The 11,965-nt window shown below is 63.6% G+C and overlaps 1 protein-coding gene and 1 long non-coding RNA gene across 51 annotated transcripts; both read right to left on the bottom strand.

Annotated features, from left to right (window-relative positions):
- Nucleotides 1-42: 42 nt before the first annotated feature.
- LOC139586245 (uncharacterized) lies at nt 43-2,622 on the bottom strand. Its single transcript, XR_011677594.1, has 2 exons — nt 262-2,622; nt 43-229 (listed from the first exon to the last, which is right to left on the bottom strand). It is a non-coding gene; the product is annotated as an uncharacterized lncRNA (long non-coding RNA).
- A 116-nt stretch (nt 2,623-2,738) lies between these two features.
- Nucleotides 2,739-11,773, bottom strand: SLC35A2 (solute carrier family 35 member A2). Of its 50 annotated transcripts, none has more exons than XR_011677583.1 (7): nt 11,673-11,773; nt 9,460-9,642; nt 8,290-8,441; nt 3,272-5,106; nt 3,200-3,226; nt 3,076-3,137; nt 2,739-2,988 (listed from the first exon to the last, which is right to left on the bottom strand). XR_011677583.1 is itself a non-coding variant. In XM_071419496.1 (4 exons), the coding sequence occupies exons 1-4, from the start codon at nt 11,731-11,733 to the stop codon at nt 4,426-4,428; spliced, it is 1,077 nt and encodes a 358-aa protein (XP_071275597.1). In that variant the 5' UTR covers nt 11,734-11,773; the 3' UTR covers nt 2,739-4,425. The 50 variants fall into 50 exon arrangements, 1 of the variants encoding a protein (XP_071275597.1); XR_011677590.1 differs by having other exon boundaries at nt 2,739-2,935; XR_011677587.1 differs by lacking the exon at nt 3,200-3,226 and adding an exon at nt 3,172-3,199 and having other exon boundaries at nt 3,076-3,109.
- Between the last annotated feature and the right edge of the window lie 192 nt (nt 11,774-11,965).

The raw sequence follows: 11,965 nt of genomic DNA, 5'->3' as shown, positions 1-11,965 counted from the left end.
GTCGTGGGGGTGGCGCCCCCTGGCGATGGCGCGGAGCCAAGGTTTGACCAAAATCCTCTTAATTCACCTCAAACCCGCGCGGGGGGGGCCCTATGCCCCTATAGGGACCTGGGGGGGTCCCATATAGGCTCTGGGAGGGGGGCATGGCCATAGGGCTCCTATGGGGACCAGGAGTGTAATTGAGTCCTCCTATAGGGACTGGGGAAGGTCCATATGGCCCCTATAGGGACTAGGGAGGGTCCATATGGCCCCTATAGGAACTGGGGAGAAGGGTCCATATGGCCCCTATAGGGACTGGGGAGAAGGGTCCATATGGCCCCTATAGGGACTGGGGAGAAGGGTCCATATGGCCCCTATAGGGACTAGGGAGGGTCCATATGGCCCCTATAGGGATGGGGGTGAAGGGTCCATATGGCCCCTATAGGGACGGGGGGGGAGGGTCCATATGGCCTCTATAGGGATTGGGGGGGAGGGTCCATATGGCCTCTATAGGGATTGGGGGGGAGGGTCCATATGGCCTCTATAGGGACGGGGGGGAGGGTCCATATGGCCCCTATAGGGATGGGGGGAAGGGTCCATATGGCCCCTATAGGGATGGGGGGAAGGGTCCATATGGCCTCTATAGGGACTGGGGGGAGCTGTCCCTATAGCCCCCATGATGGGGAAGGTCCATATGGCAGCTGTAGGGACTGAGGGGTCCCGGGGGGGCACAGGGCCCTATAGAGGGTCCATATGGATCCTATAGCGCCCCATAGGGCCCCAGGCAGCCTCTATAGGGCCCGGGGGGTCGCTCTATAGGGCCCGGGGTCGCTCAGTGCCGTCAGGTGCCCTTGGCCTTGCTGGGAGACCTGCAAGAGAGAGAGACCCTGAGAGGCCCTATGGATCCTATAGGGCCCGGGGAGCTCCATAGGGGGCTGGGAGAGCTCTGTGGGATCCCATATGGCCCTGGGGGGGTCCCCTATGGATCCTATAGGGCCCGGGGAGCTCCATAGGGGGCTGGGAGAGCTCTGGGGATCCCATATGGCCCTGGGGGGGTCCCCTATGGATCCTATAGGGCCCGGGGAGCTCCAGAGGGGGCTGGGAGAGCTCTGTGGGATCCCATATGGCCCTGGGGGGGTCCCCTATGGATCCTATAGGGCCCGGGGAGCTCCAGAGGGGGCTGGGAGAGCCCTGGGGGATCCCATACGGCCCTGGGGGGGTCCCCTATGGATCCTATAGGGCCCGGGGAGCTCCATAGGGGGCTGCAGGGGCTGGGAGAGCCCTGGGGGATCCCATACGGCCCTGGGGGGGGGTCCCCTATGGATCCTATAGGGCCCGGGGAGCTCCAGAGGGGGCTGGGAGAGCTCTGTGGGATCCCATATGGCCCTGGGGGGATCCCCTATGGATCCTATAGGGCCTGGGGAGCTCCAGAGGGGGCTGGGAGAGCTCTGGGGATCCCATACGGCCCTGGGGGGATCCCCTATGGATCCTATGTGGCCCAGGGGAGAGGGTCCCTTATGGATTCTATAGGGCCCTGGGCAGTTCCTATGGATCGTACATGGTCCAGGGGCTCCCTATGGATCCTGTATGGCCCCAGGAGATCACTATGGATCCCTGGGGGGTCCTGTGGGATCTGGGGAGGGTCCCTATAGATCCCATACAGCCCTGGGGGCTCCCCCTATGGATCCTGTATGGTCCCAGGCAGGTCCCTATGGATCCTATATGGCCCGGGGGGGAGGGTCCCTTATGGATTCTATAGGGCCCTGGGCAGTTCCTATGGATCTCACACGGTGCAGGGGGTTCCCTGTGGATCCCATTTGGCCCCTATGGATCCCATCGGTCCCGGGCAGTCCCATATGGATCCCATGCAGCCCCTATGGATCCCATTTGGCCCCCATGGATCCCATTTGGCCCCTATGGATCCCATCCCGCCCTGGGCAGTCCCCTATGCATCCCATTGGTCCCGGGCTGTCCCCTATGGATCCCATGCAGCCCCCATGGATCCCATTTGGCCCCTATGGATCCCATCCGGCCCCCATGGATCCCATCCCGCCCCTATGGATCCCATAGGTCCCGGGCAGTCCCCTATGGATCCCATCCGGCCCCCATGGATCCCATTTGCCCCCTATGGATCCCATCCCGCCCCTATGGATCCCATTTGGCCCCTATGGATCCCATAGGTCCCGGGCAGTCCCCTGTGGATCCCATCCCGCCCCTATGGATCCCATTTGTCCCCTATGGATCCCATCTGTCCCCCATGGATCCCATTTGTCCCCTATGGATCCCATCTGGCCCCCATGGATCCCATTTGTCCCCTATGGATCCCATCCGTCCCCCATGGATCCCATTTGTCCCCCATGGATCCCATTTGTCCCCCATGGATCCCATTTGTCCCCCATGGATCCCATCCCGCCCCCATGGATCCCAGGCAGTCCCCTATGGATCCCATCCGTCCCCTATGGCTCCCATCCCGCCCCCATGGATCCCGTCCATCCCCCATGGATCCCATAGGTCCCAGGCAGTCCCCTATGGATCCCATTTGTCCCCCATGGATCCCATCCATCCCCCATGGATCCCATTTGTCCCCCATGGATCCCAGGCAGTCCCCCATGGATCCCATCCGTCCCCCATGGATCCCATCCATCCCCCATGGATCCCATCCTGCCCCTATGGATCCCATCCATCCCCTATGGATCCCATGCTGTCCCCTATGGCTCCCAGCCCCCCGGGTTAGTGTGTTAGTGCCCCCCCACACGCGCTTTAACCAAATCCTCCTTTATTAGCCCCAAAGCTCGTTAAAAACGCGCCCGGCCCCTCCCCCCTACAAAATCTGTACATCCGGCCCCTCCCCCACCGGCCGGGGGGCGGGGTCCCAATGAGCCCCTCATTAACCCTTCATTAACCTCTGATCTCATTAACCCCACTGACCTCATTAACCCAGAGCTCCTTCATTAACCTCTGATCTCATTAACCCCGGAGACCTCATTAACCCAGAGCTCCTTCATTAACCTCTGATCTCATTAACCCCGGAGACCTCATTAACCCAGAGCTCCTTCATTAACCTCATTAACCTCTGACCTCGTTAACCCCGCTGACCTCATTAACCTCTGATCTCGTTAACCCCGCTGACCTCATGAACCCAGAGCTCCTTCATTAACCTCATTAACCTCTGATCTCGTTAACCCCGATGACCTCATTAACCCAGAGATCCTTCATTAACCTCATTATTCCTACTGACCTCATTAACCTCGTTAACCCTGCTGACCTCATTAACCCTGCTGACCTCATTAACCTCATTAACTTCTGATCTCATTAACCCTGCTGACCTCATTAACCTCTGACCTCATTAATCTCCACCCCAGCATCCCCCAGCACCCAATGAGCCTTAATGAGCCCCCAACAATTAATGAGCATTAACGAACTCCCCATCCCCTAACGAGCCTCTGCAGGTCCCTAATGAGCCTTAATGAGCTCCCCATCCCCTAATGAGCCTCTGCAGGTCCTTAATGAGCCTTAACGAGTCCCCACCATTCAAACAAGGCCAACACCGGGGTCCCCCCTGCTGACCCTGGGGACCCCCCAGCCCCTCCATCATCCTAACGAGCCTAATGAGGTTAACGAGCCTTAATGAGCTCTAATGAGCCTAATGAGGCCCTGCCACCTGCTGCCCCTCACCTGCTGACCCCTGAGGACTCCCAAGCTCCTCTACCATACTAACAAGATTAATGAGTCTAATGAGCTCTAATGAACTCTAATGAATCTTAACGAGCTCTAATGAGGCCTTGCCACCTGTGTCCCCTCACCTGTTGATCCCTGAGAACCCCCAAGCTCCTCCACCATACAAATGAGCCCTAATGAGCCCAACAAGTTCTAATGAGCCCAACGAGCTCTAATGAACTCTCATGAGGCTAATGAGCCTAAGTAGCCTTAATGAGCCCTAATGAGCTCTAATGAGGCCCTGCCACCTGCTGCCCCTCACCTGGCTCCCCTCACCTGTTGCCCCTCACCTGCTGACCCCTGAGGACCCCCAAGCTCCTCCACCATACTAATGAGCCCTAATGAGCCCTAATGAGATCCTGCCACCTGCTGAGCCCTCACTTGCTGCCCCTCACCTTGGCACCCTCACCTGCTCACCCCTCACCTGGGCACTGTCACCTACTCACCCCTCACCTGGGTCCCCTCCTCACCTTGGCACCCTCACCTTCTCACCCCTCACCTTCTCACCCCTCACCTTCTCACCCCTCACCTGGGCACCCTCACCTGCGCACCCCTCACCTGGGTCCCCTCCTCACCTTGGCACCCTCACCTGCTCACCCCTCACCTGCTCACCCCTCACCTCGGCACCCTCACCTGCGCACCCCTCACCTGGGTCTCCCCGCCCCGCTCGCGGCCCCGTCCGTCCCGTCCCTCCCTCCGTCCCCGCGGCGTCCCCGTGTCCGTCCCTCCCTAGGGCCCCACTGACTTGCCGGGGTCCTGCCCGCGGGCGGCGGCCTGGCCGCGGGGCCGCCCGTAGAGCACCACGGCGGCGAGCACCATGGCGGTGCCGGCCAGGAAGGGCGCGCGCGGCCGGAAGCCGAACAGGTGCGCCGAGGCGGCCGTGGAGGCCAGGATGGAGAGCGCCGTGGCGAAGCCCTTGAGGATGTTGTCGGCGTAGCGCACCACCACGGCCACCAGCAGCCCCCCGGCCGCCTGGTTCACCACCACGGCCCACACGGCGCCGTTGTAGCCGTAGAAGAAGCCGAGCGCGGCCACGGCGGGGCCCTCGGCGGCCAGCATGGCGCCCAGCCCCACGGCCGTGCCCACGGCGCCCAGCTGCACGTTGCGCAGCCAGATGGAGCCGCCCGAGCGCTTCAGCAGCCGCTCGAAGTAGACGCCGGCGAAGCCCGAGGACAGGCAGGAGGCGGCCACGGCCGCCAGCCCCACGGCGTAGCTCTGGGGCGGCCCCTCGGGGCCCGCGGACGGCGGCAGCGCCCCCGCGGCCGGCACGGCCCGGGCCTGCTCCGCCTGCACCAGCGCCACCCCCGCGAACAGCAGCGCCAGCGACAGCCACTGCAGCCGCGACAGCGCCGTGCCCAGCAGCAGCACCGAGAACAGCGCCGTGGTCAGGATCTTCAGCTGGTACGTCACCTGTGGGGACAGGGGGACAGGGACATGGGGACAGTCAGTGGGGACAGGGACAGCACCTTCAGCTGGTACGTCACCTGTGGGGACAGGGACATGGGGACAGGGTCATGGGGACAGTCAGTGGGGACAGGGACAGGATCTTCAGCTGGTACGTCACCTGCGGGGACAGGGGGACAGGGACATGGGGACAGGGTCAGTGGGGACAGTGGGGACAGGATCTTCAGCTGGTACGTCACCTGTGGGGACAGGGACATGGGGACAGGGTCATGGGGACTGTCAGTGGGGACAGGGACAGGATCTTCAGCTGGTACGTCACCTGCGGGGATGGGGGGACAGGGACAGGGTCAGCTGGGGACGGGATCTTCAGCTGGTACGTCACCTGCGGGGACAGCAATGGGGACAGGGACAGTCAGTGGGGACAGGGACAGGGTCAGCTGGGGACAGCAGGGACAGGGTCAGCTAGGGACAGCAGGGACAGGGACAGCTGGGGACAGCAGGGACAGGGACAGTCAGTGGGGACAGGGACAGGGTCACCTGCGGGGACAGCAATGGGGACAGGGACAGGGTCAGCTAGGGACAGCAGGGACAGGGACAGCTGGGGACAGCAAGGACAGGATCTTCAGCTGGTACGTCACCTGCGGGGACAGCAATGGGGACAGGGACATGGGGACAGCGTCAGCTGGGACAGGGACAGCATCTCAGCTGGGGGACAGTCAGTGCGGACAGCAATGGGGACAGGGACAGTCAGTGGGGACAGCATGGGGACAGGATCTTCAGCTGGTACCTCACCGGCGGGGACAGGGGACAGCAAGGGGGACTGTCAGTGGGGACAGCAGGGACAGCAAGGGGGACGGACAGTGGGGACAGTGGGGACAGGGACAGCATCTTCAGCTGGTACGTCACCTGCGGGGACAGCAATGGGGACAGGGACATGAGGACAGGGTCGGGGGACAGGGACAGTCAGTGGGGACAGGGACAGGATCTTCAGCTGGTACGTCACCTGCGGGGATGGGGACAGGGTCAGCTGGGGACAGCGGGGACAGGGACAGGCTCAGCTACCTGGGGACAGGGACATGTGGGGACAGGGACAGGATCTTCAGCTGGTACGTCACCTGAGGACAGCAGGGACAGGGACATGGGGACAGTCACCTGGGGACACGGTCACCTGTGGGACAGCAGGGACAGGGACATGGGGACAGTCACCTGGGACAGGGACAAAGCCACCTGCAGGGACAGCAGGGACCCAGTCACCTGGGACAGGGACAGGGTCACCTGGGAGATAGGGACAGCTGGTGACAGCAGGGACAGGGTCACCTGTGGGATGGGGACACAGTGACACGTGGGGGACAAGAACACCTGAGGACAGGGTCACCTGGGGGACACAGACACTGTCACCAGCAGGGACATCAGGGACAGGGACCCTGGACATTGTCACAAGGGCATAAGGACAGGGACAGGGTGACTGTCACAGGGACATGGGCACAGGGACACCATGACTGTCACAGGGACTTGGGGACAAGGACATGGTGACTGTCACAAGGGCACAAGGACAGGGACACTGTGACTGTCACAAGGACACGGGGACAGGGACACCATGAGCATCACAGGGACGCCGTAACTGTCACAGGGAGATGGGGACAAGGACAGGGTGACTGTCACAAGGACACAAGGACAGGGACACTGTGACTGTCACAGGGACACGGGGACAAGGAGGTGGTGACTGCCACAGGGACATGGGGACTGCCACAGGGACACGATGACAGGGACACCATGGCTGTCACAGGGAGATGGGGACAAGGACATGGTGACTGTCACAGGGACATGAGGATGGGGACATTGTGACTGTCACAGGGACACGGGGACAAGGAGGTGGTGACTGTCACAGGGACACCATGAGTGTCACAGGGACACTGTGACTGCCACAGGGACACGATGACAGGGACACCATGGCTGTCATAGGGACGCCATAACTGTCACAGGGAGATGGGGACAAGGACAGGGTGACTGTCACAAGGGCACAAGGACAAGGACACCGTGGCTGTCAGATGGACACAGGCACAGGGACACCGTGACTGTCACAGGGACACAGGGACAAGGACACGGTCACTGTCACAGGAACACGAGGACAGAAACACTGTGACTGTCACAGGGACACCGTGACTGTCACAGGGACATGGGGAATGTCACAGGGACACAGTGACTGTCACAAGGACACCATAACTGTCACAGGGACACGGTGACTGTCACAGGGACATGGGGAATGTCACAGGGACACAGTGACTGTCACAAGGACACCATAACTGTCACAGGGACACGGTGACTGTCACAGGGACATGGGGAATGTCACAGGGACACAGTGACTGTCACAGGGACACGGGGACTGTCACAAGGGCAGGGACACTGTGACTGTCACAGGGACACCATAACTGTCACAGGGACACGGTGACTGTCACAGGGACACAGTGACTGTCACAGGGACACCATAACTGTCACAGGGACATGGGGACAAGGACACTGTGATTGTCACAGGAGCACAAGGACAGGGACACCCTGGCTGTCACAGGGACACGGGGACTGTCACAAGGGCAGGGACACTGTGACTGTCACAGGGACACCATAACTGTCACAGGGACGTGGGGACTGTCACAAGGCAGGGACACCATAATTGTCACAGGGACACCGTAACTGTCACAGGGACATGGGGACTGTCACAGGGACATGGTGACAAGTGCACTGTGATTGTCACAGGAGCACAAGGACAAGGACACCCTGGCTGTCACATGGACACAGTGACTGTCACAAGGGCAGGGACACTGTGACTGTCACAAGGACACCATAACTGTCATGGGGACATGGGGACTGTCACAGGGACACGGTGACAAGCGCACTGTGGCTGTCACAATAACACGGCCACAGGGACACAGTGACAGTCACCAAGGTCCCTAAGCTCATCACCTCCCTGTGTGCCAGCTGTCCCCATGTGCCACCTCCCCCTGAGTGCCACCTCCTCCCAGGTGCCACCTTCCCCTGAGTACCACCTCCCCTCAAGTGCCACCTCCCTCTGTGTGCCACCTCCCCTCAAGTGCCACCTCCCCTCAAGTGCCACCTCCTCCCAGGTGCCACCTGTCCCCGTGTCCCAGCTGTCCCCAGGTGCCACCTCCCCCTGGTGGTGTCCCCGTGTCACACCTGGAAGGTGGCGGCGGGCAGGTTGGAGATGGCCACGTACTGCAGGTTGTTCTGCAGGGTGTAGATGAGGGAGGGGACAGCCAGGCGCAGCGTGTCCCCAAACTGTCCCACCACGGCCTCGTGCAGCGTCACCGCCGTCTGCCGGACGCTGCCTGCGGGGACAGGGCTCAGCACGGGGACGTGGCCACGGCCACTCTGTCCCTGCCACCCCCCCCGTGTCCCCTCGTGTCCCCCGGGTCCCTGCCACTCGTCACCGCATCCCTCCAATGTCCCCAGTGTCACCATGTCCCCAGTGTCCCCCAATGTCCCCAGTGTCCCCAATGTTCCCAGTGTGCCCCAATGTCGCCACTGTCCCCTGTGTCACCATGACCCCAGTGTCCTCCAGTGTCCCCCAGTGTACCTGCTGTCCCCAATGTCCCCAGTGTCCCCCAGTGTCACCATGTCCTCAGTGTCCCCCAGTGTCCCCAATGTCCCCTGTGTCACCATGTCCCCCAGTGTCCCCCAGTGTCCCTGCTGTCACCAATGTCCCCATGTTCCCAGTGTCCCTACCCCTGTGCTGGATGAGCAGCAGCAGCAGGCACAGAGCCCATGTCCCCAATGTCCCTGCTGTCTCCAATGTCCCCTCTCACCCCTGTGCTGGATCAGCAGCAGCAGCAGGCACAGAGCCAATGTCCCCACTGCCCCCAGTGTCCCCAGTGTCCCCAGTGTCTCCAGTGTCCCCATTGTCCCCAGTGTCCCCAGTGTCCCCAATGTCCCCAGCTCACCCCGGTGCTGGATGAGCAGCAGCAGCAGGCACAGCCCCCATGTCCCCAGTGTCCCCACTGTCCCCAGTGTCCCCTCATGCTTACCCCGGTGCTGGATCAGCAGCAGCAGGCACAGCCCCAGTGTCCCCAGTGTCCCCATGTCCCCAATGTCCCCACTGTCCCCAATGTCCCCATGTCCCCTCATGCTCACCCCGGTGCTGGATCAGCAGCAGCAGCAGGGACAGCCCCAATGTCCCAGTGTCCCCACTGTCCCCAGTGTCCCCAATGTCCCCAGTGTCCCCAGTGTCCCCACTGTCCCCTCATGCTCACCCCTGTGCTGGATCAGCAGCAGCAGCAGGCACAGCCCCACTGTCCCCATTGTCCCCACTGTCCCCAGTGTCCCCATTGTCCCCATGTCCCCTCTCACCCCTGTGCTGGATGAGCAGCAGCAGCAGGCAGGCGCTGCCCTTCATGGCCTCGGCCATCACCACGGCCGTGGTGGGCAGGAACCTCTCCCCGGGCAGGGTGCGCACGTAGCGGATGCTGAGCACCAGCGACGCGTTCTGCAGCACCAGCACGCCCAGGCTGGCGTACTTCACCTTCCGGGACACTGTGGGGACAGGGACGGGTCACTGAGGGGTGGGGACACCCAGCTGAGACACCCTGAGACCCCCTGAGCCCCCCTGAGCCCCCCCAGCACACCCAGGCTGGCGTACTTCACCTTCCGGGACACTGCGGGGACAGGGACGGGCCACTGAGGGCTGGGGACACCGGGCTGAGACACCCTGAGACCCCCTGAGCCCCCCTGAGCCCCCCCAGCACACCCAGGCTGGCGTACTTCACCTTCCGGGACACTGCGGGGACAGGGACGGGCCACTGAGGGCTGGGGACACCGGGCTGAGACACCCTGAGACCCCCTGAGCCCCCCTGAGACACCTCAGCACGCCCAGGCTGGTGTACTTCGCACACAGGGACACTGTGGGGACAGGGACGGGCCACTGAGGGTGGGGACACTGAGCTGAGACACCCTGAGACCCCTCAGCACGCCCAGGCTGGCGCACTTCACCTTCCGGGACACTGCGGGGACAGGGACAGGTTACTGAGGGGTGGGGACACCGGGCTGAGACACCCTGAGACCCCTCAGCACGCCCAGGCTGGCGTACTTCACACACAGGGACACTGCAGGGACAGGGACACGCCACTGAGGGTGGGGACACCCAGCTGAGACACCCTGAGACCCCCCTGATCCCCTCCAGGCACACTCAGACTGGTGCACTTCCCACACAGGGACACTGTGGGGACAGGGATGGGTCACTGAGGGGTGGGGACACCCAGCTGAGACACCCTGAGACCCCTGAGACCCCCTGATCCCCTCCAGGCACGCCCAGGCTGGCGCACTCCACACACAGGGACACTAAAGGGACAGGGATGGGTCACTGAGGGGTGGGGACACCAAGCTGAGACACCCTGAGCCCCCCCAGCACGCCCAGGCTGGTGCACTTCACACACAGGGACACTGCAGGGACACCTGGCTGTCACTGAGGGGTGGGGACACCGGGCTAAACCCCCGCTAAGATCCCCCAGCACGCCCAGGCTGGCGCATTTCACACACCGGGACACTGCAGGGACAGGGACGGGTCACTGAGGGGTGGGGACACCAGGCTGAGCCTCCCCAGCACGCCCAGGATGGCGCACTTAACACACCAGGATACTGAAGGGACACCTGGCTGTCACTGAGGGACAGGGGGACACCGGGCTGAGACCCCCTGATCCCCCCCAGGCACGCCCAGGCTGGCGCATTTCACACACAGGGACACTGCAGGGACAGGGACGGGCCACTGAGGGGTGGGGACACCGGGCTGAGACCCCCCTGAGCCTCCCTGATCCCCTCCAGGCACGCCCAGGCTGGTGCACTTCACACACAGGGACACTGCGGGGACACCGGGCTGTCACTGAGGGACAGGGGGACACCGGGCTAAACCTCCCCTGATCCCTCCCAGGCACCCCAGGATAGGAGCTTCACACTGTGGGGACACTGAGGGGACACTGAGGGGCGGGGGGACACCAGGCTGAGCCCCCCGGAGCCCCCCCAGGCGCTACAGGATGGGAACTTCACCCACCGGGACACGGGGGTCACCTGGGGTCCCCCCCCACCCCTCACAGCCCCCCGGATCTGCCCCAAAGCCCCGCCCAACCATGACCCCTCTGCCACGTCTGCCCCACGCCCCCCAAAACCGCCCCCAGACCCCCAGAGCGCCCCCAAACCCCCCCAATACCCCCAGATCACCCGGACCCCCCAAAACCGCCCCCAGACCCCCAGATCCTTCAAACCCCCCAACACCCCCAGATCCCGGGGACCCCCGAAAACGCCCCCAGCCCCCCTCACCCCCCTGACACCCCCGCCCCCCGGACTCCCCAAAACCGCCCCCAGCCCCCCAGAGCACCCCCAGATCCCCGGGATCCCCCGGACCCCCCAGATCCCCCCGGCCCCCCTGCTCTGCCCCTTCCCCCCAGAGCCCCCCTCACCCCGCAGCCCCCCAGCGCCCCCCGCACCCCCAGCCGGATTCCCCGCCCCGCAGGCTCCCCCGGCCCTGCCCGGGCCCCGCTGCCCCCCGGCCGCCCCCGCCCGTGCCCCCTCACCCGTCGCGGGCCCCGCGGAGTCTCCGGAGCCTCCCCCGTCCGCCGCCCCCGGGGCCGCCATGGTGGCACCTGCACAGCACTTCCGCTTCCGGCCACGACGCGGCCCCGCCCATCCAACGCGACGGCTCCGCCCCCAGAGGGTCCGGCCAATCCCCGCGCACTTTCGCGCGGCGCCCCGCCTTCTCGGCCAGTCTGACCAATCAGCGCTCGCCTCGCGCGCTTCCCGCCGCCGATTCGCGCTGTTTCCTCCTCTCTCAGGTGAGCCGCGCCTCCTTCGCCCACAGACCAATCGC

This window comes from Agelaius tricolor, unplaced genomic scaffold, assembly GCF_023055355.1.
Source record: "Agelaius tricolor isolate 1412-34295 unplaced genomic scaffold, bAgeTri1.0.p SCAF_109, whole genome shotgun sequence".
Lineage (NCBI taxonomy): Eukaryota > Metazoa > Chordata > Aves > Passeriformes > Icteridae > Agelaius > Agelaius tricolor.
This window is presented reverse-complemented; position numbering and strand designations above follow the sequence as displayed.

Excerpts from the sequence above, each read along its gene's own strand:
- SLC35A2 (XM_071419496.1), bottom strand. The coding sequence starts at position 11,733 with ATGGCGGCCCCGGGGGCGGCGGACGGGGGAGGCTCCGGAGACTCCGCG. Across the intron at positions 9,643-11,672 it reads CTCCGCGGGGCCCGCGACGG|TGTCCCGGAAGGTGAAGTAC; the intron begins GTGAGGGGGCAC and ends CTGTCCCCACAG. Across the intron at positions 8,442-9,459 it reads GCTGCTCATCCAGCACAGGG|GCAGCGTCCGGCAGACGGCG; the intron begins GTGAGAGGGGAC and ends CTGTCCCCGCAG.